The sequence below is a fragment of the Nannobrachium achirus genome, assembly GCF_963921795.1.
Source record: "Nannobrachium achirus genome assembly, chromosome: 18".
Classification (NCBI taxonomy): Eukaryota; Metazoa; Chordata; class Actinopteri; order Myctophiformes; family Myctophidae; genus Nannobrachium; species Nannobrachium achirus.
The window spans coordinates 22,126,221-22,152,687 of NC_137825.1; the positions used below are offsets into that span (position 1 = coordinate 22,126,221).

At 41.1% G+C, this 26,467-nt stretch overlaps 1 protein-coding gene across 1 annotated transcript in view; it reads right to left on the reverse strand.

The window, feature by feature from the left end:
- Positions 1-26,467, reverse strand: part of sec31b (SEC31 homolog B, COPII coat complex component) — a 31,063-nt gene that overhangs the window by 2,078 nt on the left and 2,518 nt on the right. The window contains exons 4-25 of the mRNA XM_080747573.1: positions 25,139-25,331; positions 24,557-24,652; positions 20,127-20,267; positions 19,460-19,602; positions 19,237-19,336; positions 18,951-19,112; positions 18,088-18,240; positions 17,008-17,241; positions 13,662-13,736; positions 13,424-13,516; positions 12,895-13,015; positions 12,242-12,420; positions 11,185-11,311; positions 10,080-10,225; positions 9,354-9,527; positions 7,820-7,975; positions 7,215-7,410; positions 5,621-6,022; positions 4,301-4,365; positions 2,934-3,059; positions 1,732-1,851; positions 932-1,003 (exon numbers count right to left, since the gene is read on the reverse strand). Of these exons, the coding sequence (XP_080603699.1) occupies positions 932-1,003; positions 1,732-1,851; positions 2,934-3,059; positions 4,301-4,365; positions 5,621-6,022; positions 7,215-7,410; positions 7,820-7,975; positions 9,354-9,527; positions 10,080-10,225; positions 11,185-11,311; positions 12,242-12,420; positions 12,895-13,015; positions 13,424-13,516; positions 13,662-13,736; positions 17,008-17,241; positions 18,088-18,240; positions 18,951-19,112; positions 19,237-19,336; positions 19,460-19,602; positions 20,127-20,267; positions 24,557-24,652; positions 25,139-25,331 (3,274 nt within the window). The remainder of the gene's footprint in view (positions 1-931; positions 1,004-1,731; positions 1,852-2,933; positions 3,060-4,300; positions 4,366-5,620; positions 6,023-7,214; positions 7,411-7,819; positions 7,976-9,353; positions 9,528-10,079; positions 10,226-11,184; positions 11,312-12,241; positions 12,421-12,894; positions 13,016-13,423; positions 13,517-13,661; positions 13,737-17,007; positions 17,242-18,087; positions 18,241-18,950; positions 19,113-19,236; positions 19,337-19,459; positions 19,603-20,126; positions 20,268-24,556; positions 24,653-25,138; positions 25,332-26,467) is intronic.

Below are 26,467 nucleotides of genomic sequence, written 5' to 3' on the forward strand. Positions count from 1 at the left end.
CAATACAAAGTGATTGCTGGATAATACTCGAGTACTTGCGTTGCCAGACAAACAAAAACTACAGGATATCAAAACACGCTCACAGACACACATTAGACTTATCACTCCAAGAATGAACAGTGAACAAGGAAAGACTGCTTTCATCTTCTATGCCCCAGACAAATGGAACAAACTCCAGGATCAATTGGTTTTTATACTACTTAAGGATGCATATTTGATTTTTTTTTGAGCGGTGCTCCTGGAAGGAGCTAAGCTCCAACATCTGGCTTTGTCCGGGCTCTGGATCGTGGAATCTGGCGATTCTTGCCTACATCTTGGCACAAAGCACTCAAAGTTTGTTGTCCGGGTTCTGAAGCCGCGGCCTACATCTGGCCAACGTTTCGGCACAAAGTGCTCAAAGTTTTATTGCACACCCAGGATCACATTGGCCAAACTTCACGGGATGCTTAATGAAATGAACTCATAAATAGCACTGCTAACTTCACACTAGGTGTGATTTATTTGGTTATATTGCACTTTACTTTATTTCATATAGGCTCTTTTCTATATATGTTGTGATCATGTTGTAATCAGGGCATCCTTGAAGAGAGCTGGCTATCAATGTTCTTCCTAAAAGAAATAAAAGTCTGGGGGGAAATGGGGAATGTGAATTCAATGTAGTGTCTGAAACAGTGGAGAAAATCTATGCTCATAAAATTAAAGCCTACTGCTTTGAGTTACTTCTTTTTTTAATCTCTAAGTTGTTTCCACCCATTTTCAGCAAAGCAGGCTATTTGATTCTCACCAGTCTCTAGCGTTTAGAGTGGCTTGTGATTACAATAATCGAGAGTATCAGAGACAGAACAACAGAAAGCTTCTCCTTTACTGTCCAAATACAAAGGAGGGACTTGACTTGACTGAATTACTATTCAATATGTTGACCATTCCTTACCGAATTATCTCTCAGCTTGTCGTATAGGTATCCCAGACGCTTGGCTGCGTCATCAAGTTTCCTTTTTGTTTGCTGCAATGCAATGCGGAAAAAAACAAAACATCTTTTTAATAATCTCATATTAACTGCATGAAAACAAATAGTCTAAATTATTTTTTTAATGCAAAAGTAGCGGATTGACAAGCAGGAGACGTGGCACGAAGCGACCCCTTTTGAGCTTGTGGATCAGCTACTATTGTTTGACGCCGTAGTTATGATCAAGTAGGGTGTCAATAAGGATGGGACGATATGAACATTTCATATCACGATTATTGTGACAAAAGAAATCGCGATTTACGATATCATCGAGAAAATCTAAATTCATTATCCTGGGGCGGAACATTTGCCAAAAAATAGCAGATCTACAAGCTCACAACGCATCGTGAGCTTGTAGATCGGCTATTTTTTGGCAAAGACATTTGATAGGGAGTGAAAAAAAGACTGTATCAAGTATGTACTGTATATTTGTACTTTTTACCAATTATAGAGGGTTTAAGTGGTACCGGATATGCAGCTCGGCAAATAAACAGTGAATTGATCCCAGTGCAAAATGGAGGACGATATCACGATAAATCGAAATCTCCACGATACGATTATCATGAGTGTTTATTATCACGATAAACGATAATATTACGTATCGTCCGATCCCTAGGTGTTAATTAAAAAAGAAAACACAAAAGCTTAGATTATTAGGGATGGGAGGTTTCTGCCCGACAGCAACGAGACTCTGAACACCACCAGTGTGACAAAAAGAGACTTACTGGATCTGCTGCAGCTAGCTGGCAGCGCTGCACCAGGCTGTCGAAGGTGCTTCTGAGCACCATGTGTTCAGCAGGGATCTCCCGCTCCTCCACCCTCTCTGCTGGCAGCTGCTGTAGGAGCTGAGGGAACAAATTCAACCAACAAAATCACTAGAGAGACATTTTCTTCCTTCCCGATACCCATAACTAGGGATGGAGCCCTAAACAAGGGTAGCTCGATAACCTGATAACAGATGTATTGAGTACCCGGTATCAATAAGCTTTGGGCTTATCAAGCTTGTTATCGAGCATAGCGGCCCATGCCGTCATGTTTAAACAATCAAGACAAGAGGCGATCAAGAAATTATTACAGTACTATTCATAATATAAAGCCATTAAACACTTATTACACACTAATGAATGATTGTTTTAATGATATTTAATGATATTTGTTACTTTTGTCAATTATCATCTTCATAGATAATGGTCAGCAACAAACTCCCAGTTGCAAAAACTGGCTAATAAAAAAAGATATCAGTTAATATGTTCTCAATTTGTCGTCTCATTTCCACAAAATATTCGAAAACGCTCAATTGTGGGCTCGATAAAAGCCCGGATCAATTACCAGGATCGATAAGGTGCTCATTATAAAAAAAAAATAACGAGCTCCATCCCTACCCATAACCACTACCCGATACACAGAACTTGCGCATTGGTCAATATAGAGTACAGATCCGATACCAGTGTGTAATTCTAAAAGAATCTAGGAGGAATAGAATCAAAATTACAATGATTATTGTTTAAGCGCAGCTACAAGTTATTAGTAAAAAATATTAGTAAAATAATAAAGTACAAGTATAAAACAGTCGTGCAACATCAACTAAAGCATTCAAAATACAAAATAATTGATGACTGTAAATTACATATCATCATGTGATAAATGACATGGTATTGGAATGACAGACTGATACAGATCCATACCAGCTGATCAATACCAGAATTTTAAGCCGGATGTGTACCAGCTTTTCTGACACTGGAATTGGTATGGTATGACCCTGGGGTATCGGGTGGAAACCTCAAATGTCCAAAACTATTACTTTTCAGGATTAAAATTGTAGATCAATCAAGTAGGGCTTTAATTTACGAAAAAACCCAACAGCGATGACATTACAGTATAGCAACAGATGCAAAAAAAGAAATTACAGACGCTAATTGCCACCGACCTGTACACTGGGCTCCTGAGGGGCCCCTGGAGGAACCTGGGGGTGCTCATGTGGCTGGGGGGCCTCAACTGGGAAGCCCATCACAGGGGCAGTGATGGGCGCAGGGGGAGTGTAGTTATCAGGGACCTGCACATAGAAGACAGCCCACCCAGCAGGAGCAGGGTTAAGAAAACATGCTAGCGGTCAACATGCTCAGATAATGAGCTGTGTGCACATGACACTAAAGCTGGCAGCATACTTCAAAACAAGTCACTTTTCTTTTCGGTTCTCAGTTCTGTGGACAAAATGTTTTATATTCAATGCGGCTCTGCTTTGACTGCTGAACGTTAGATACATAGCGTGCGCCTTGGATAAAGGCGTTAAATAAATACACCGTTTACCATTTGTAGGTTTTGATAACAAAACATACATTGATGTCTTCTGCAGTGATGTTCGGCTGGTTGGAAATCTTGTATGGCTCAAAACAAGCTGCAGCAATGCAGTGCCAAATGTTCCTTTTCTCCACATTTGTCTTCATTTTGTTCTATGACTTCGACAAACTTTATTTCGGTAAGAAGTATGCTGCAGCATTGACCTTGTTCATAGCATCTCATAAAACCTTTTCTCTTTTTTTTTTTAAGAAATTGAACACCAATATCGCAACTCTTATCTCAGTTACTCATTTATATTCATTTTTATTTTCATTATATCTACACCAAAACACTCTCAGATTATCCTGTTAATATGAATACTATTAAAGGGGTTACTGATATCAAGACCTAATAATCAGTAGGCAACATGCTGCAAAAACGTCACACTTGTTAATGCAAAGTCCATGCGAAGTTCACCGGGTTATCATCAACAGTGCACAGGTTATGCACTTATGAACACATTCTATTTATTACACCACACTTACTACCACTGTCCTGGGTTCTCCATTCCCCCTTTGTCAAGATAGGAGAACCTAGAGCTGGCCAATATGAATTCAAAGTGTTATCGTGATATTTGGCAGGAGACACACAAATGTACGATGGAGCATACATTAAGCATCAGTGTTCTGCAGAGTGAGGTGCAGACTATTCTACGGCAATAAGAGCAAAGGTTGTGGGTTCGAATCCACTGCTGTGCATAATGGCTTTGACGAGCGTCTGTACGAAATATGATTGGCCCATGTTTGGGGGAGGGAAGCCAGGCGGGGAGGGGGATATTTGTCTTTGCACGTAACATAATCCTACGGGTTGGGGCGACACCTGTCAGCAGGGAGTGTTGGGGGCGGGAGGAGTAGAACGAAGGCTCTAGACTAGTGAGGGGGCTCCTCACTGGCAGGTGAATTAGTTGGCATAACGACTAAATTGGGGTTGACGAAAAAAAGGAAGCACAAAATGTACCTTCTTCCCTTTCCTGGGTCCACCTCGTAGCACTGCTGGAGGATCATTCCATCCGTCTAGGGCTCCTGTAACACAGTGGATACAGTATTAGATCATCTGGGCATTTATTCCCCTCCAATCAAATACCCCCAAGCAGCCAAAGATGAGCCTTTATCAAACGAGTAACCAAGATTAGTCTATACGGCAAAAGCATTTCAAGGAGGGAAAAGGTTTATGTGGTACAATTTCTGCCTGTTAATCGAGTACCACCGCAACATAAAACAACAACAAAACCAAAAAGATTACGGCAAATGGCCAAGCGCAAATTGCCTGTGGTACAACATGATTATATCATGGCTATGGATGTTAAATATTTTATATATAATAATAAAAAAAGAAAAAAGTTTATTTTCATTAGTTGGGTTATTAGCTAAACGTAACGTATATATGTATAGACTGTATCTGTATGTCACCACCAGCACCAGAGGGTGTGTGGAAAATGCTAAACCAAATTAGGCTGAAACATGGGCTCAGCTATGCACAAGAGGTTGCTTTAGTTTATATCTATTCTTAAGTCATTACATTAACCTCAAGCAAGTAGCTGCAAAAGCAAACACTATCAATTACACGCTTATGTCATATATCCACCCTAAATGGCTATCCACACCGAGTATAAATATATATACACAATAACTATAAAAAATAGTTAAACAAAATTCAGAGTGATTTGGTAAACGATCACGTTCAACAGAACGTAATGGGTACATCAGAGTGGATGCTCATATCATTATCGTTATAGCTATGGCGTTATAGTTAACGTTCTTGGTGTGGACGGCCCTTAACCCTGTCACCTTGATCGTCACAGTGGGAACTCAGCCAAGGAAAGTGTCCTGAAAGTCAAAATGAATAATAGGACATCTCAACAGGAGGGATTATCCATTGACAACATGTTCCGTCCATAACATGGTTAAGGTTACACAGAGCTTTGCTCAGTGCAACTTATGTGGCAAATGGAATGAAGGTTGGGGGTTCCTAGTTTGTACAGTTTGTAGCACTTCATCATATTTCTCTGTCAAGTGCCATTTGTTGACTACTAGTGTTCATGTTCATGCCGTTTCCTCGGATCCAGCACTTTGTTGCGAAGGAACGCATATTTTTAGTTTTTCCTACATTAAAAGAAATTCCATAACTTCCACAAATGTATAACTTTTAAGCGGAAATGGGGAATTTTCTCTTTTGGGTCAGGGGCTAAAAAGGTTTGGGAACCGATGTGCTAAACAGTAAACAGTGTGTGTGTGTGGTCCGCACTGGCTGTGGGCTCTGCGGTGCTGTGTGGTCTACCTGTGGGAGGTGGAAGGACAGCAGAAGCAGGGTAGGGATTGGCAGAAGGAGCTCCAGGCCCTCCCTGTGGGTATCCCGGGCCGAGGGACGGGTACGGACTAGCTGCCATGGCGGGCGGTGCGGGGCCCTGGCTGTGCGCTGGTGGCCCAGGGTACATGGGGACAGGGGCTCCGGGCTGGGAGCACGGAGGCATGATGGGGCCTGACGGCAAAGACGTGGAGGGTATGAAGCCTATCGTCGGCGGCACCCCGGGGCTGGGCATGGGGGGCAGGCCCCCGGGGGCACATGAGTGAGACGGCAGCGGGGGTCCCGATAGGTTAGTGGCTGGCATAGAAGGACCTGGCGGAGGGAAGGCTGGGGGTCCGCCCAGCGGCTGGGGATGGAACGGCTGCTGAATGATGCCTGATGAGAGAGAGAGGACGAAACACAAGACGTCACCCTAACTCATGTCATGAGTGAACAGACATAGGCTACAACAGTTAATCAAACTCATTTAACTGATTATTAAAAAAATACAGATTTTAAAAATAGTCTAAAATAGCTGATCTACAAGTTCATAACGCGTTGCTTTGATGACATTAAAATAGGCTTCAAGTGGTTAATTCGACTAATCGGCGCAGTCACTTCAAGTCAATTCACCGTTTGTCAGCCTTCTGATTGGTCCCTGAGACTCCCTGACTGGCCAACCAGAAAAATACATTCACTTTTTGGGTGGAGTTCTGCAGTCGGAGAAAGTGGCAGCCGTCTTTCACCGGCTGTCCGCACTGCGGAGCTCGGCCAGGCCGCTCGCGACCATAGCGTTTGCGATCATTGTAATGAATAAGCTTCAACAGACTAGTTCACATGGACCTTATCAATGTAACTAAGAGTTACGATTGGGTACATATATTTTAAATGGGCAGAATTACGAAAAGCCAGCCTATTATGTGAGGAGAACTATAATCTGGCTGTCCTCTTCCTACCCAAGATGCAACGCGCTTTCTCTTTCTATTTCTATTCTCTCTCTGATCCAGAGGATTAAACTAATTAAAACATATATTTTCGGGGGGAAACTACTGTTTTGCTATGTAATTACTGTACCGTTTTCTTCCCTTTTTATTAATATCACGTAGATGTGTTTTTTGGGGTACTTTATATAGCTGTAATGAGGCTATGAAAAAATAAAAAAATCCCATTCACTGCCACTATAAAAGAATCTGCAATGGGTGATTCTGTCCCACTGGGATTAAACAAATTAAAACATATATTTTCGGGGAAACCCCCTGTTTTGCAATGTAACTACTGTACCTTTGTCTTCCCTTTTTATTAATATCACCTAGATGTTTTTCCTTTGGTACTTTATATAGCTGTAATGAGGCTATGAAAAAATAAAAAAATCCCATTCACTGCCACTATAAAAACAATCTGCCCAGGGTTAATGTCCCACCATAGTAACAGGGCAGAATGGGGCGGGATTTGCAAAAGCCTGAATTGGAACTTATTCGTACATTTTGAAAACATTGCTCACACAAAACAAAAGTGCTTCTCAATTATTCAATGAATGGAAAAAGTAATAATAGACAGAATAATCATGTATAGTAGCAGCATGGCAGACCTGGAGCAGTAGCGGGATGCTGGGGGTAGGGAGGCCGTAAGCCAAGGCGTGGTGCGCTAGGGGGGAGGACAGTGGAGGAAGGAGGAGGCAGGCCAGGCCCGCTGTTGGCAGGAGCAGCTTGTGGAGTGAAAACCGAGGGCATTGGAGGTTGCCCAACAGGAGCCATCTGGGCAGGAGGAGCAGGCTGGTACTGACCCTGTGGTGCAAGGGTCAAGGCTTAATCATTTCGAGTCTTTTAAAAGACATCCGTTTACAACAGTGGTTCTCAAAACCTTTTCATGTCAAGGACCCCCAAATCAATATGTATTTTGGCCGTGGACCCCCATCTGAAAATATCTTGTGCCAGGGATCCCCATACAAGATTTTGATGCAAAGATCTTTTAAAAATATTCAAAATCTTTCCATTTCTTTTGCAAATAGCGAATATAGGACTGATTTTGATGCTATATTAACACATTTTGCTGGGGACCCCCCAGACCCCACTTTGAGAACCAATTAATTAGAACAGTGCAATATTGTGTAGGTAGTTAACATTCATTTTAAATACTGGATTCCAAATTCTTTTTTCGTTTTCTTTTTTCACTGAGTCACTGAGAGTGTAATACCATGACTTGTGCTTTTTGTGGTGCAGGTGGCTGAGCAGCAGGAGTGGGCTGGGCCGGAGACAAGTCCACTTTGTCGTAGGGGACGGGGGGCTGCTGTCCCACCGCTGCCCCTCCCTGAGCATGGAACAGCCTGTCTTTCAGCATCATAATCCCTGGCTGGAGACACAGAAATAACACATGCAGTATCAGTATGCACTAAATGCTAAATGACTAAATTGTAGTTATAATAATTGGGGGCACGATGGCGCACTCGGTAAGAGGTTTCTGCCCGAGAGCGACGATATGTGTACAGGAAGTACGTATGCTGTTGACTTGGACTTGTGGTTGGACATTTAATAACTGAGCTGCAGGCCAGGGTGTTCCACTCATGTTATACAATGTACAGCAGGTTACAGTTACACCTGCTCACACTCACGTGAACTGATTTATGCTTAGTTGCATGCCGGTGTTGCACTACTAGAATAGCAGATCTACGATCTTACAAGGCATTGTGCTCCATAAAAAGGAATGTCAAAACGAATTGTTTCTGTAAAGCAGCTTTGTTTGACAGAGTTTGGACATGACATTCTCTTCATTTTTCTTTCTCCAAAGAGTAAAGCAGGCATTGACACTAAGGCTTGCCAACCTGCCCCCGGCAGGTAAATAAAACCTGGGGGCAGGTGAAGTTTGCTCTCAGGTTGTCCGACCGGGCAAGTGCTCATTTGAGAGGACGACGCAACCGTCTATAAACACAAGAGATATTTGTCTAAACACCTGAACGTGCCCAGCATGCTCTGTCTTCTGGTCTGCGGAATGTAAAATAAGAGCACTGTTTACCTATAATGTGCTGTTTTTACTGTTGCTACATTTAAAAATATAAACCATAGACATATTCAATCGTAGCTATGTAGGTATTTGGTTTTTGGATTTGTAAGTATTGAGGTACAGTATGACATTTTTATCGCACAGACCCAGAAAGCAAAGAAGCGGTAATTAAAATCGTACCTATCATTTTATAATGGACAATTTACTGTACTTTTCGGGCAAGTGGGCAATTGGGCATAACCTTTGGGCAAGTAGAACATGACCTGTACTTGCCCGACAGGCATGTGCCTCTGAGACCTTAGTGTCAACCCCTGGTAAAGTATATTGGGTTAGTTAGGAAGACATAGTTGCCATACTGGGAACAAGGCATCCTACAACATAGAAACAGTGCCACCCCATGGATTAAAGTGTAACTACAAGATTCATATTAGGGAATTTGGCGGGGAAATATACATTTTACTGTTCTGTCTCAGACAAAGCCGAAACGAATCCCAAATGTTGTAAAAGGTAATTGTAAAAGGTTTACTGATAAGGGATAAGAGCCCTTAGTAGTATTGTATTAGGAAAATAGGTTGATACATAATACTAGTATCATCTAGTTGATTACCCATGCCATCCCTAATATATGCACACACATTACAATCTGAAAAAAAGAGAAAAAGCGTTGGATCGTGACAGAGAATGTATGATCTGGGTTTTGAACAAGGTGTGTTGCTCTGGCCTCTCTTACCTGGTCTGAGTTCTCAGGCAAGTATGACATGGCAGTGGCCAGGCTCCCCTCTGCAGCCAGGATACCAGCATAACAGGTTAGTTTCTCTGCCAAGACGTTGCTCTGTACAGACACCTCAGTGTTGCGAAGGCGCTCGATCGATTTGCGCAGGACCATCACCTTCTCCACCAGATCCTGCCGAACACGAACACACAAACGTGTCAAATCATGCATCATTCTATGTCAGTGGTTCTCAACCTTTTCAAGCCGCGACCCCCCCAAAATAATCATATCTGAACTGGGGACTGCAGAAAATAATCATATACAGAAAATAATCATATTTGAACTGGGGACCCCCCCCCCACCCTGACATGCACTTGACATTGTAGTTGAGGCATTACATTTAGTTTGTTCCACAGATAACTATTGTGGAAAATAGCAGATCTACATGCTCAAAGCGTCTCGCTGTTGCAAACTTGTAGATTTTTTGCTTGTAGAATAATTTTGCCTCTTATATTATTTGACAATTTGGTCAATGTTTGACCAGTAGTTTATACCCTGGCTGGGGGTCCCGACCAACAAGGTTGAGAACCACTGCTCTATGTGAGAACTCGTTTCAAGGAGTTTACTAAAGTGTGAGAAAACACATCAGTGATTATTTGGAATAGAAGGCGACCCAAGGCTCAGCCCCCTATATATGAACATCTTGACTTTGGATGTTTACAACCCAAGGCCGTACAACAATACCTCCAGACCGAGGGGGCTGGAGCAGTCCTTCTGCAGAGCCCAGCATTCCACCAGCTTCTCCACGTTCCCAGAGCAGATGTAACAGAGACATGCCTGCAGGCATCGCTTCTCTGCTCCCTCACCCTCCAAACGCGCTCCCAGAGTGTCTACGGAGGGGCAGGCGGAGAGGATGAAAGGAGGACAAAAGACAGGGGGGAATTGGGGGGGTTGAGAAAGAGAATGAGGAGGTTGGGGACAGATGTAGACATGTAAAGAGAGGGCAGGTAATTACAAACCCCTCTGGAACTAGTTGGTGCAACTTCGCCTCGAGGCAAGACGAGACGAGTCGCGGTGTGATTCATGCGCTGTGCTTCTCCCGAACAACTTACCAACAGTGTTTCTTTTTTTACTTAAAGGAGCTATAGTCGACTTTTTCTTGAAAAACGGATGCTAAAATAAAAATAATGTTTCGAAAATATTTTATAAAAAAATAACCTTCATATATGTGTTTCTATTCAAAAATTACCACAAAAAGGGTAAAATAATGATAAAATAATAATTTTGGCCATTGTCAGACCGACACTTTGTTTACATTCTAGTCTATAAACTAGGATGTAAACAAAGTGTCGGCCCTACAATGAAAAAGTTGACTATAGCTCCTTTAAGTAAAGGTATCAATAACAAAATGCACTGTACTTAAAGTACCTAAAGTAGAAAGTACTCATCCAGAATGTCACTTTGTATGTATTGTTGTATGTATGTATTAATAGCCGCCTACAAGCTCACACAGCGTAACATCGCGACACATTGTGAGCTTGTAGATCGGCTATTCTCAAATGGCCGAAATGTATATTAGGGTTAATGTATGTTTTGTAATAATTTGTTTTGTAATAATAATTAAATCTACAGAGTAACCAGTAGCTTAAGTTTTAAAATAATTATAGTGGAGTAAAAGTACAATATTTTACTTCTACTCCACTATATCTCAGAGGCAAAGTACTGAAAACTGGAAATGCTCTAGTAAAGTAAAGGAAAAAGAAAGAAAGAAAATACCCTGACAAAATTGTACTAAAGTACAGTATCCTACACTTAGTTACTTTACACCACTGTCTGCATCTGAACTTACCACACAGGTACGCAAACTCTTCTGGGTGAGCGTAGGTCAGGAGAGCTGCGAGGGCCTCCTTCCAGTTGTCCAGCTCACAGCTCTGCACAATGTCTTTCCAGTTCTGCGTCACTACCGACGAGATGAGCTGCAGAAGCAGACAGAACAGAGTCAACGTACTGTACAATACCGATAAGAAGGCTGGACGTGCATGATCGATCTATAGCGTGGTTAGAGTAATTAAAAGGATCAGAAGCCAAGCAATACGTCAGTTTGGCTGAGATATTGGACATTTATTATTTGGATTTCTTTACAACATCAGAGTGCAGTCAAGTGTAATAATAATTTATCCTGTGTTTGCCTGTTTGAACATTGCACTTTACTAGAATCGTTCAGGGAGAGGGAACATGATACAAGTGTGAACTGCAGTAGCAGACTTGCTATGTCTGTAAAAAAGATAAGCCTCATCCAATATTCTCCACAGCTTTGGTTTAAATGTTCTCAAATATAGAAACTTTAATAAAATAGAGGTTTTTGGAAGATATTGCACTTTTTGACCTCCCATTTACCCCATTTAGGACTGAGGACGATTCTAGAACACCCTCTAAATCCTGACCTAAGTTTTCTGAAAATATATGTTGCTATATGCTGTACATGAACAAGAACCCCAAGATGGCTTCCCTTTCATGAAAGGCAAACAAAGGGGTTTCCTGTCCTAAATAGGTTAAGATACTGGTATCGGTAAGGGAACAACTCTACTACAGACGGCAGTGGCTCAGGGGTAGAGTTGCCGTCTGAAAACACGGAGGGTTCCCGAAGGGTTCCCAGTTCAATCCCAGGCTCCCCGGCCAGAGTTAGTGTTGAAGAGTCCTTGAGCAAGACTCTGAACCCCAAGTTGCTCCCGGTGAGCAGGTTGGTGCCTTGCATGCTTTCCTCCGCCATCAGAGTATGAAACTATGAATGTGTGTGTGTGAATGGGTGAATGTAATGCACAAGCTCTGTAAAGAGCCTTGGATAAAGGCGCTATATAAATGCACCATTTACCATTTACTAAAAACAACCATGTGTGAGGTCTCACCATGGAGATGCTGTTGCGCTGCTCGTCCAGGTATCTCTGCTGGGTCTTCTGCAGCAGCTCCTCTCCCCCGCTGATGGCCAGCAGGATGGCCTCGGCGTAGCGGCCGGCGTTCAGACACAGGTCCACGGCGCCCTCAAAGTTCCCCACCAGCAGAGCCTGGCTGATCAATCCATCGGTGTCTGCAACAAGGGAAGAAAAAAAAAAGCACATGAGCGTTCCGTAACACAAGCACTCGGGTGGTCCCTGCCCACCACCACGGAGGTTGTGGGTTCGAATCCACAGTGGTGCATACAGCTTTTTCGGGCGTCTATGCGAACACAATTGGCCCTTGTTCGGGCTGATAAATGTCACTGCACGTAATCCTATGGGTTGGTGTAGCATCTGCCAGCAAGGAGTGTTGGGGCGGGAGGAGTAGGACGAATCCCTACGTCCTCCCGGTGGGGGCTCCTCACTGGCAGGTGAGTCAGTAGCATACAGATATGTGTGTGAGGAGGAATTAATTGGCATAACTAACTAAATTGGGGAGAAAAAGGGGGTAAAAATGTATTGGCTGTACAAAAAACTAAAAGCAACAAGGAAGGAACACAGGTATGAATTGCAGATATCCAACAGCGAGATAAAACATGGAATACTTGAAACGTTTAAAGTTTTACCAGATGAGACAGGGATCTGAAAGTTGGGACTCCTCTCCTTGGGGATGTTACTGAAGAAGTCCAGCGGTGAGGTTGAGCCAGATGTCCTGATGTCACCTGCAGCGCTGGCCTCCTCGCCCCTCTGCAAGTACAATGAGTAAAAAATAAGATCTCACCACTGAAAGATTTTGTATGGGCAAGTCCTAAAGTGCGATTAGACTCATTGAGAGCAGAGCTTGTAGATTGGCAATTTTTGCTGTACAACATGCTTCCATAGAAGACATGCTGGGCTTCTATGGAATCCAAATGACTGAAATCAGTTGTGGCGACTGAGAACTTTAATCCATGGGTATACTACGCAAATACAACAGCAACTTGATTCGACAAAAACTAAATGATAGCCTCAAAAAGTTCAATGACTCTGAATGTTTCATTAAAAGATTGAAAATATATTCTATCTATAATATTTCTAAGAGTACAGGCTCTCAATTCCTTTTTTGATACAACAATTTAGACAATTTATATTATTTGTTTTTCAAGGACTCCTGACCTCTGTGGAAAGCTGCTGCATCTTTTCAGCCAAATCTTTAGCATCCACTCCATGTCCGTTAGGCTGCAAACTCTTCCCCAGACATTTAGAAATCTAGATGAAAAGAATCCAGTTAAGACTAAGTTGAGAGGTTGAAAGAGATAATTTAATTGTAATTTCAATTAGAGTATATAAACTTTATTTACCAGTAAAAATACATTATACGTAAATAAAAAAAGTAAAACAATTACATTATTACCTTTCTGTCCAAATCATCTTTGTTGAAACCCAAAAGTCTGAGGAATTTAACACGGGCTTCGTCTTCAAAGTTGACCTGTAAACGTTAAGAGGTTAATTTTACTTTTACAGTTTACAAAGACAAAATATATGTTCTAACCCAATTGATGGACAGAGAATTATATAATTAGCTTATAATAAGATATAAAGGAGGAAAATGATCAAATAAGATAAAACTAATCATGTGGGGGTGAGAGAACAATCAGCCAATTATGAAGTCCAACCTAATTCAACAAAACATAAAGAAAGCTGGAAAAATACACTACAAAACCATTTGACAAAACTGAAACAAAGACTGATAATGGGTAGGGATGGGATTATTTAAATTACACATCACAATTATTGTGAAAAAGATAATTGTGGTCCCCCCGGGCAACTAAGTATAATATAGGTGTTGAGTTGTTAACCATCTAAGATACCAGAGGGCACGTATATATAGATGTGGCGGAGAGAGTCGCAGCCCCAGCGCGAAGCCTCAAAAGTCTAGTATCTGCTCTCGTTCCATAGGGATATCCCTTTGGAGTGATGGTTAAGATATTGGACTTTCACGCGGGAGACCCGGGTTCTAAACCGGGTGGGGAGGTTCGGATCACCTCCGTTACATAGACTAGAAAAAAAGCCCCCTGTGGGGGCTTAAGGGGAACACACGCTGGACGCGGAGGCGGCGCGGAACGCCTCGTCTGCCGTGCCGATACGCCACTGTTCTATTTGACCAGCGTTGCCGCGCGTTGAACATGTTCTCCCATGCTTCTCCCCACCGGGGGAAATGGATGTGCTGTGTGGCAGCGCGCCGCATCCAGTTGGGGTTACCGCGCAGCACTTCACGTGCGTCGATACCGCGATGCGACGCTGCGCAGCTGCCCGCGTTCAGTGTGTGCTCCCCTTTATGTCCCTAGTGCCCAGTTGTCTAGGTGGCCACCTCTCCAAGTGCCCACATATCCCTATTGGCCAGTTAAAGGGAATGGTCTACAGCAAAACACGGCCCTGACTGCGTGGGGCCCCTGACAGCCACCTAGGGCCGGCCCTGCGCCACCTGCCCAGCCACAGGAAAAGTAGATGATCAGCGAGGCATTTTTGTATTATGTTTTTTACACAATAGAACAACGGACAGTCGGACGCAGAGTTAGCAGAAATGCGGACAGACTGGCTGGTACGTATTCTGATTAAGGTAGTGAGATAATATCCAAGATTTATCATTAACAAAAAGGTACACATGGACACTAATGGTAAAATATATATATATAGTTACTGTAATTTTCTACGCCACCTAAATAATAACACAACCTCCTCCAGTCCCATAAGCCAGTGGTTCTGAACCTGTGGGTCGAGACCCCCAAAGGGGTCCCCAAATTATTTTGGTGGGTCCCCAGATGATTAGCTAAATGTTAACTCACTCTTAACACTGTTTTCTCACTCAACAGTAAACAGACCAACCTACAGTATACTATACAGGGTATCTGCACATTTCTTAAGTGACAATTTAAAACTTTAAAGACCTTTTTAGTACCTCTGGTCAAACATTGGTCAAATTGTCAAATATTAGAGGCAGAAATTGTGAAAATAGCAGATCGCGAGGCGTTATGAGCATGTAGATCGGCTATTTTCACAATGGAATAGATCAAGTCAAATTAAATGTAATGCCAACTCCTACAATTCCACGTGCTCGTCAGGGTGGGGGGGGTCCCCAGTTAAAATATGATTATTTTGGGGGTCGCGACCTGAAAAGGTTGAGAACCACTGCCTTAAGCGGCCGTGGCCCCACCTCCCCACCCGGTCTGGGCTGTCTGAAAGTGAGTTAGTCTTTTTTAGCACCAATATAATAGGAGTCAGGACAAATCAAATGGCGAAAGTAGGCACGTTCTGAGACATGTCGACCCGTTGATTGTTGTTAATATTTGGGGTTTTTGATGTTGGAAATTACATAAATGCCTCGCTGGTATGTTTTTTGTGTATTCCACTATTCCTCATCCTACTCCTGCTCTCCATTGCAGAAAGCAACATAACGATTGAAGCTTGCACGTTAGAGCAGCGTCCCTCCGTCAACACAATGTTACATGCGTAGGCTATTTAGTTACACCATAGCATTTGCACGATCGCGAATGTGTCACTGTGCGTTCGGCGTGCGTGCTCTATGCATTATTATGATGCACGATCCAGTGGTTATGGAGTGAGGCAATGTTTTTTGTGAACATGGATCGGAGAGACAGAGAAAGAGACAGGTTTTCACTGCAGCGCACGCACGCACGCACGCACACACACACACACACAGGACGGAGGACGGTGTATCTTTCTCTGTCTGTATCCGATCCGAGGCATTAAAACGGTCCGGTCGCGCCCCCCGCCGCCGCCGAAAACCGAAAGGGAAAAAGTGTTTCTAAAAGCTGTTTATGTGTTTGCAGCGTGTGTATCTTGTGCAATAACAATACTATCCGTGTTGTGTCCAAAAATGCCATACGATTGTCTGCCTGCTACTGCTGCTACTGTGTCTTAGATATAGGACGTTCACGAACGAATCAAGTCTTGTGAACGGCTCTTTGAAATGAACGATGGGATCCGGTTCGTAGTAGGGAGCCGTTCCTTTTGTAAATGAACAGTGGTGGGAAAAGTACTCAAATTCTTTACTTAAGTAAAAAAAATATCAATACTGCAATCCATGTGGAAATACTCTGCCACAAGTAGAAACTTGGAATGTTAAGTAAAAGTACAAAAGTATTGGTATCAAAATGTACTTTAAGAATGTCCTGTTTCACAGGTTTTCCAAAGAATAAAATGTAAAAAAAAAGAAAAAAAAAATCATTTGTGAGCTTGTAGATCGGCTATTTTCAAATAGCAGGTATGTAGGCTACATATGTATGTCAGAAATACATTTATATAGGGTTGAAGTTATTTGTAATCATAATCAAAATCTACATAGTAACTCAAATGAGCCAGTCTTTTGAACGGCTCTTTGAAAGGAACGGATCCCAGAGATCCGGCTCACTTCAGAGAGCCATAAATCCCATCTCTACTGCGTGCACTGCAGTCACACATGCGCAGTAGGGTGGGAGGGGGGTCCTAGCGAGAGGTGGCTAAAATATATGCCTGTATAAAAAATTACGTTTTATATTAATTGTATGACATTTAAGTACAATCATGGCGGCAAACATAGCTTAGTTGCTTGCCAGAGTATTGAGCAATGTACATGCCAAGCGGGGAACCGTTACGTTTACTGGTTTGCTGGGAATAGGCTTTCATGGGCTCCATGGCCTGTCTCTCCTATTATATTAGTAAGATATACATAGTCTATAGATAAACGCTATAAAGCTTACCAGAAGGAACTTCCATATGTCCTGGTCGGCCTCCGTCTGTGCATGTTGAATCTTCCCCTGGCAGTAGCTGGCGAAGGAGCCTGACTCCAGCGCCGCCTGCAGCTCCCGGGAGCGCTGGACGAACTGGGTCTCCGTGGTCACCTGGCTGACCACCACCTGTCTGGGGACCACGGGCTGGGGGCTCTGCACCGCCGCCGGCTTGGGGTTCTCAAACGTGATCAGCTTCCCACCGAACTGGACACGGAAGAAAAACCACATGGATTAAAGCATTTAGGCCTTGGGGTTATTTTATACTTTAGCTACTGAAAAATAGCTGATATACAAGCTCAGACTTGCACAAATTTTCATGGTTTTTCAAAAATAGCAGATCTACAAGCTCGCAGCGCGGCACTCGCTTTTCAAAATTCTGCCATTTAGTATGTCCCTCAATTGGTCTTTTCATTGTTTTATATTACATCGCCGTCTCCTGTACCCCGGAGTTATGCAGGAACTCAGTTTCCCATGATGCTTTAGGAGATGATGTCATCAGGAAGTGAAAGCCTCCATTAGCTTCTATGCAATTCTCTGCACTAAAATCGTGTTATCTCGGAATTTATCTCTAGATTGCGTCGGTTGTCGTGAAACACTTTTTTTCCACAGGGCCGTATCTAAGCGGCATTAACAATTTTTCTTCTCTGGGTGAAAGAAGACACCCCAGGGAGAAGCTTGAACAGCATGAAATTACACCACGTGGGCACGTAGTGGCTTCCGTGGGTCTTCAAAATAAGGTAAAAATCCATGAAAAACACTGGCAGTGGTTACCGACCTGAATTAATAAATATCTGACGGCGATTGTAAAATAATGAATAACCGAAAATAGGCTATCTACAAGCTCACAACAGGTAAGATTGGAAAAATTATATTTTCGGTGCATGGCATGTTTCCATAGAAGACATTCTATGGAACTTCTATGGAATGCAAATGACTGAAATCAGACAGTCGTCGACGCTGATAACTTTAATCCATGAAACCTGCATGTCAAACCTAAGTGGTTCATTTTCTTGCGTGCAATGATTTTTTTCCCAGAGTTGTCAAACTCACAGCAAACGAAGCCCCCACTGGCCTGCGGATCCACTTGGGCGGCTTTTTCAGAGGGGGAACGATGGTGGTCTGCGTTGTGGGCTGAGGAACTTGGAGGGGAGGAAGTGCTTGTCCTGTCCCAAAGGGGTCCATTGAGTCAAACGAGGAGGATATCTGTGTGAAACACAAAGGTTTAGTGCAGGAAGTACTGTACAAGTTAGAGGGTTTTCTGAACCACGTACGCTTTATACGGTATACGTCGTCGTAGGACAAATAGCAATCTACAAGCTCACGCCCATCAGCTGTTTCAGCTATTTAATTATAGAAATAGGGTGGTCAAGACCTGACCAGAAAGCCAAGCAAAAGTACAAGTCATGTGTGGGCCCAGGACAAAACATTCATCCACTGATAAATATGACATCGCTTTCCAACACATAAACTTAAGGTAGGGGTCTTCAACGTTTTTCAGGCCAAGGACCTTTTAGCTGAGAGAGATGAAGCAGGGACCCCCACTACATATTGGATTCAAGTTAAATGTGTGTTTTCAGACATTTAACTACCCTCAATACTTTGTAAACTTGACCTGTCTACTCTTTTCTCCCTGTAAACCGAACCTCTTGGGCCGATAACAGCCGTTCTACAAGCTCACAATGTGTCGTAGATCTGCCATTTTCGGATAATGCTCTCCCAGAATAGGGAGGGTTCAAGTGATTAATGTAACCAAATAAATTATAAAGTTCCTATCACACAGAGATTTGGCAGTGCCCCTGCAGTATCTCTGAGGAGTTGTGAGGACCCCCTAGGATTGCAGGACCCCCTGTTGAAGACCCCTGACCTAAGGGAACATACGGTAAGTATAAAGTAAGAGACATGCAAGCCTATACCTTATCGACAGTGCTTTGCTGCTGAGCCTCCAGGCTCCCTCCCATCACAGAGTAGACACTGATCCTCCCGTCAAACGAGGCAGCCGACAGCAGAGCTGGGTTCCTGGGACACCACTGGACATCAAAACACCACTGGTTGATCGTAGGAAGCTCATAAATGACCTGGAACCAAGAAGAGACGTGCAATATGTTAATAACAATGGTGGTGTGCTATTCTATTATAACAATAAATCGCACAAAATGAATCAAGAAGTTCAAAAAGAAGCAGCTGCCAGCAGGGACATACTTCTCCAGTGTTGGGATTCCAGCAGAGGATGCGGTTGTCTTTGGCGCTACTGAGAAGGAGCTCCGAGTCCGCTTGGCTCCAGGATATAGACAGAATTCCCCTAAAAAGACAATAAATCCCAAAACATTAACTTAAAAGCCAAAATACAGTAATATAGTAATAATAGCCCCCCCCCCCCCAAAATGTATTCATCGTGAAATAGGGAAATAATGATAGCCTTTACCTTGTGTGGTTCTCGAAGACTTTGAGGGGGGACGTGGCGAAGCGCAGATCCCACATCTGCATCACTGGCAGACGATCGTCTTCAGAGGCCAAGACCAGCTGTGTGGCCACATCAGGGTGCCACAGCATTCCTGAACAGTGCATCTAGAAATACATAAAATCCTTGAGACGCATATATATATATACCAATATACAGATTTGCTTTGGTGTGGAATCTCATTGGTATGGAAGCGGTCAAGTCTTCACTGTAAACTCCTGAGAGTGCATTTAGAGGTGGTTTAATTTATACGTTTATGTAGCTCTATATTCCAACGGAATATAGAGCTACATATATAGGAAGTAATTTTTGCTATAGATTATTTGTTGAGTGACATGGGTATGTACATATATCTGTCTCTCTAGGCAGTTCTTTGGTAAACAGAAATCTTTAAATTCAGGTCAGGATACCAATTTTATCCAATCAGGTAAGAGAATCTCACAAAGACAATTCATCAGCTTCAATTCTATAGTGTTCAAGTTTTGTTGTTTCATCACTTCCCATTTCACTTGTTTATCTTGCATCCAGTAGGAGTCCTCTCTCCTGATTGGATAAAACCGGCATCCCAACCTAAACACTTTATTTAGTTAGGGTTTTGCTGTGTTGCTCATGTGAATGCATCCACACCCACCCTGTTGCTGTGGTCACTGATCTTGATGATGGGTTCGTTCTTCCTCAGGTCCCAGACCACTGCCTTGCCACTGGGGTCTGCGGAGGCCAGGATGTGCTGGACCTGCCTGTTCCACGACACAACACTGATGTCCTCAGCAGGCTGCAAAGCAAGGAGGAAGAGTCACTTTCGTGGACTGAAACTATGATGAAAAGTTCCTTCGACTACCCTTTTTTCCACTGATAACGAAAACTAAATAAAAACTAAACAAAGGCCAAGCTATGATGACTAAAACTTAGACTAAATAGATTGACAATTTCGGCAATGAGTATAAACTAGACTAAAATGTTAGGGAGGGACTAGTGGAGAAAAGATCCAGTAGATCCAAAAGTCATTTTATGTTTGGTTGTGATCTGAAAATAGCAGATCTACAGTAATCACAATGCATCGCAAGCTTATTTTGAGCATGCAACCAAGTGTAAAATCTGCCATTATGACGCCATCAAGGCACGGCAAATTACATTTTTGTCAACAAATTCAACTGTAGATTTAGTAGACTAAAATCTATAAATGTATAATTTCTAAAATCTATATTTATTCAACAAAAGGTTTTCAGATGACTAAAATATGACGAATTTTCATTTTATCCCTCAGATTATCTATGACTAAACTAAATCTAAATTTGCTGTCAGAATTAACACAAGCATATGACTTTCACTCATTACAACATAGATTGTAACATTTCTACATTTCAAATAGAAATATTGTACTTTTGACTCAACTTCATTTCTAGGAAGTTATGAATATTATGAATTACGCCATATTACAAATATAGTGAAAATGGCCGATCTGGTAGATCACTATTTTAGAAATGTTCTGATTCTTTTTTAACATCTTTTGAAAATGTTCTAAAAAGAAATACTTCGTAATTTGTAATTTTGAATACTTGAGTAAAATTGACTTTGTCCACCACTGACTGCCAGCAGCAGTCATCTGATAGTCAAATGATGTAATCACAGTTCACATGCCATGCTATCAATGTAAATATTAACTTAAGATTTAATTCCAAACAGCTGACGCTGATGATGCACTGGGATGAGACACACACACACGCAGGTTGAAATCTACTGTAAATACGTGCACAAATCTCTTGTATTTCATTAAAATGCCATTCTGATTACATTATGATTTTTAAACATTAAGTGCCGTCACACACACATCAATCAATACATGGGTCAGTGACGTGACGCCCCAAAAAATGTGTTTTTAAAAAAACTTTAAATTGCAGGCATAAAAGTTATTTACTTTTGTTCTACTCACTCTCAACCTTATGGAAATACATTTTGTTTTTAGATATTTTATTGGAATCAGACTTTATTCAGCAGTTTGTTGTACTTGTGCCTAAAATCGTCATATGGTGTGACATGAAAATAATTGTTCATAAAATGAAAATGGAGTACATCTTTCTTAAGTTACTCACTTTATCAAAGTCCTTTATCATAACTAACCAGTGATCCACTATAGTTTTTTGAAAATTAATTATATCTGTATATTTTTTTCATAATCGACACTCTGTGTGAGGCCCATGTTCATGATCTTACAACATATTTTAAATGTATTCTGTCAAAACTTTCTCTAAAATTACACAAATATTTGTGACTCTTCCTGATAATATTCTCTATGTAATCCATAAACATTTTTTTGGTTTAATCATTAATAAAGGTATGATTTCTCACTATTTGGAATGTCACACCAAATGATTTAGTGTCACACCGTATGATCATATCTTCATGTGTCAAAGCAAACTGTGTTTTAACCTACCTATTAGTGAGTACTGAACTTTACTGATTGATTAAACAATTACCCAGGATAACATGGCCTTAATATTTCTGAACAGGATATTATTGTAGGGCTTTAACATGGGATAAGAAAGAATTGTAGTAGTAGATGGATGATGAGGATGTGCACAGGAATGCTACGCACACCTAAGTCTTCTGCCGGCCCACGGCAGAAGGATCCTAAAGGGACAATAAGGCGCATAGCCACACTTGGAGCCAAGGCATTGAAGGCAACATTTTATTAACACCAATTAGTGGAAACAGAACTCAGCATTCAGGTAAATTGCTTTTTTCCGAAGTCTCCTGAACTTGAACACAGCATTTTGTGTTGAACAAATGTAATTAGGAATCATGACATTACACCACATCTCCACTAGCTAAAGAGTGCTGGGTTGCGCAACTCTGAAAATAGCTGATCTACAAGCTCTCGCAGCACAACGTGTTGAGAGCTTGTAGATCACCTATTTTCGCTAGTTTTGTCTCGGGTCCTACCTTAACACTGTCCACTGTCCAGTCCAGTGAGTCAAAGTACAAAAGTATTAGATCAGATTAGATTATACATTTAGACTGTATTGTACATCAGCCAGTCGTATTTGGTGAGGGTAGCAAACCGGCTGCCTTGTTGCGGTTCTGCTATGCCACAGACAACCTCCTGCTCTTCGTAGAAAATGCAGTCTCGCCCCTTTGGCTCCTCTCTCCTTGCTGGGTCATTGTTTAGTTTCTCCCTGTACTTTCTCGTTCTCTCAGCACTTGTCATTTTCCATCTGACAAAAGAAAATGGAATGTATAGTTTAAGACAAAGAGAAAATATTGTTTAGATTGAAACAATATGTTAAGGTTTCTGTGAAGGGGTTTCTGCTCTGTCTGATGAATTTGAAGTATCACTGAATGAAGCTAAATTACATTTTATGTACAAATGTTTAAAACAAATGTTTAAATGTACAAAAGAAACATGGAACTTTGTTATTTGTTGTTATATCTGTAGTTAAATACAGTATAAATCATATGGTGTGACAGTCAAGTCATATGGTGTGACAAGCAGACATGTCACACCATATGATTAAGTGTCACACCATATTACTGTTTTCTCCATTTAGGTTTACCTTGAGGCTACTATGTACACATTAGCATGCTAACAGCATGCTAGCTATAACAAAGCAGCCTAGATCTACATGGAAATATGACCAAAACTTCAAATAACTTAAGCTTTTTTTAAAGAAAAGGTGTCACACCAAAAGACATCCAGAATGGTGAGTTTGTCAACGTTTCAACAAGATGGCATTTCATGAAAATGTTAAAATCATAACTCACCTCAGACACCTGTCTTGCAGTTGTGCTGGGAGTGCTGAATAGCCTTACAGAAGAAGGACCTCTCTAGCCAATAGGTGTCCAAATAATTGCCTGTTTAATTTTTCCAAACTAGTGTCACACCAAATGATTTTGGGTTGGGGGACAAAATGTTTTTGATCAGAAATGACTGAAAACATTATGCTTTGACTTTGAAAAGATATAGGCTCAAAATAGACATTTTTTTTAGCCTAAATTCATTTTAAAATGATTTTTAGCAATTCTTTTTCTTAGTTTTATTCAAGTTCCCACTTTGAGAAACAAGGTCAGGACAGTCACACCATATGAGTTTTGCCATGTTTGGTTGAAGATTCTGAAGAAATGAGGAATGAAATGTTTTAATCTTGAGTAAGTTCACATAAAGCTTAATGTCCTGCACAATATTCAGAAGGTTTTTGACAAATATATTTTTTATTTATACATGTTTGACACCGAGGACAGCGAAAACGTTACGTCACGTCACCCACCCACATCTACATCAAAGGAAGCCACACACTGAAATCAGACATTTTTAGATGTTCATTACAGTCAAAGAATTACATCCAAATTTTACTGTTTATGATCTTTGAGATTATTTAATAAAACAAAGATGGAATCGTCCACCTGAAAAGTACAATTATTATATTATTATTGTTCGCACAAGCACAAGATAATTAAACACACCACACACCAGACGGTAACTTTCATTCTTACCTCACACGGCTACAAAAAGGTAAGGGAACAGGGAGACGACAGTTCAACTCAACTTCTGTTGTGGGATTGTTCTTTCTACTTCAAGAGCCAATTTGGGTCAGCATTTAAGCAACATAAGCACCCCAGCAGCCCCAAAAACATTAACTAGGTGGGCTGTTAATGTAGAACATGTGTATGATAAGATAAGATAATAGAACTAGTTGATTTATTTGGTTATTACAATCAATAATAATGATTTTCGGGAAAAGAATTTGGGCATGTAATTATTGGCAAAGATATAAAAGAAATACCAAAATATAAGCACAAAATTATGCTTTTTTATTTGCAATTACATTGCATGCAATGTAATTGGTGCATGACACCAATGTAGAACAAAGTGGTCAAACCAATTTAGTTTTTTCTAAAAGATATATTCAACTTTTTCACGGTTGATTTGTTCATATATAAAAACAATTACAAATATACATTTTTAAACTGCGTCAAGATCATTCAAATTATCAAAAAAAAGCAATAGAATATTTTTAAAGAAAAAAATCAATGTTTACAGTCCTAAAATATCACTCATCCAGTTACCTGTGTCTTTGTTCCAGGCGTCATTGGGTTGTTAAAATTGTTGAGATCCCAGATGTATATTTCTGAGTCATTGGCTCCTGATGCGAGGAGATTGCTCTGAAAGAGAATAAAGAAGTGGAATAGTGAACTAAGGCAGTGTTCTCCACCTTTTCTGAGTTCTAGACCACTAGCATATTTAGAAAAACCCTCGAGTTGTTTATTACAAAACTATAAATATTTAACATCATGATCTGAAAGCCATATTTGTACACAGTTGCCCGTCAGTGTCAAACACCTACAAGGTCACGTTGTGAGCTTGCAGATCTACTATTGTCAGTGTGTGACACCGTACCCAACTAAGTATAATACAGTAAAATCTATATTTCATTTTAGGATTTTTCCCACACTATGACCAGTAGTTCAAAAGTTGTCTTAAATTTGATTAACTTATGCAATATTAAACCATTTATTGATTTAACAAAAGGGGTAAAATATATATTTTTTAAAGTTTAACATATTAAACATTTTAAAACTTTTTTTTTCAAAAACGAAACAGTGAAACAGTGTGCTATGGGATGGCTTCACCTTGATGACATTGATTACCTTAAAGGGGTTGAAGTCAAGTGCTCTGATGGGACCTGTGTGTTTGTCAGACTGTCCCACAATTGCGTCTCCCCCGGATATGATGGCTTCTGGGTTATATACCGTTAATGTGCCGTTCTCACTGCCACCAATCAGTCTTCCTTCAGAATCGTCTGCTCCCAATCCAAAATTAACCCAAATGATACTGTTTAACCTATTGGAATAGAGAAAGGTGAGAAGGAGTATTTATTTCAAATTATATGCCCTGACACAAAGACAAAATCTGTTGATGTGTCTTTTATAGCCAGGTTCTATTTTTGAATGTCGAAGAGCATCACAGACCACCAACAACAGAATGCGTATATGACATAAAGGCATTGACATGTTCAACCATGTATTGCAGTTTGACAGTTCTAAATTCTCTTTTGATAAACGTAAATTAAATGAAACAGACGGTCTGCACAGATCCTGAAGAATAATAGGTTTGTCTGTGAAACTACAGTAACCCTGTGTTCGTTTGCACGTGTTAGCTGATGACAGCAGTGCTTTAAACTGCAAACATAGGGATGAGGAGAACGATGTGCAAAGGTACCCTATTACAAGTTCAAGTTCAAGAGCTCAGCCTTGCTGATTGAGGTGTAGGTTAACGGAGAGAGAAAGAGAGAGCAAAGGCTTTGGCACCTTCGATTTAACTTGGCGTAAGCGTCAATGAGGCTTTCTTTGTTTTTTATGAAATATACCATGCCTCAAGTTGGTTTAATATTTAGAACTGTACAACACATGTACATTCTAACTGGATTACATCCAGAAACACCAGCCGTTTTTTCTCCTTAACAAGCCAAATGCTGATAAATCTTTAGTTGTGAGGCAGATAAGCTTCTCTGTCTACCGACCACTGGAAAAGGTACTGTAACAAACTATTCTTGGAGTACATCGTCTATGCCAGAAATGTGACCTTTTTTATGTTTAGAAAATGAATTAATTCATTAACCAATTAATTAACGAATACATACATACATTAATACATTTACTGTATAATATATATTTTTGTTGCAAAGGCAAGCCCTATGTAACTTTCCTCTTCTACTCCAGATTTGAAACTGGTTCAAGCACTGACATTTTTACCATTGAGCTAATAGAGCAGGCCTGTTTGCACAGGGACATTTTTAAGGTCAAATGTTTTGTCAAATCCTGTGTCTACTGTCTAGGTGACCTTTGACAGCCATCTAAAAGGCTCAATAGAAGAGCAGGGAGACAAAATACAACCAGACCTAATTGTAAAAGTATTAACATACCTATACTATGCAGATTGGAAAAAATAACATTGTATTCATTAAAAAAAATTACATA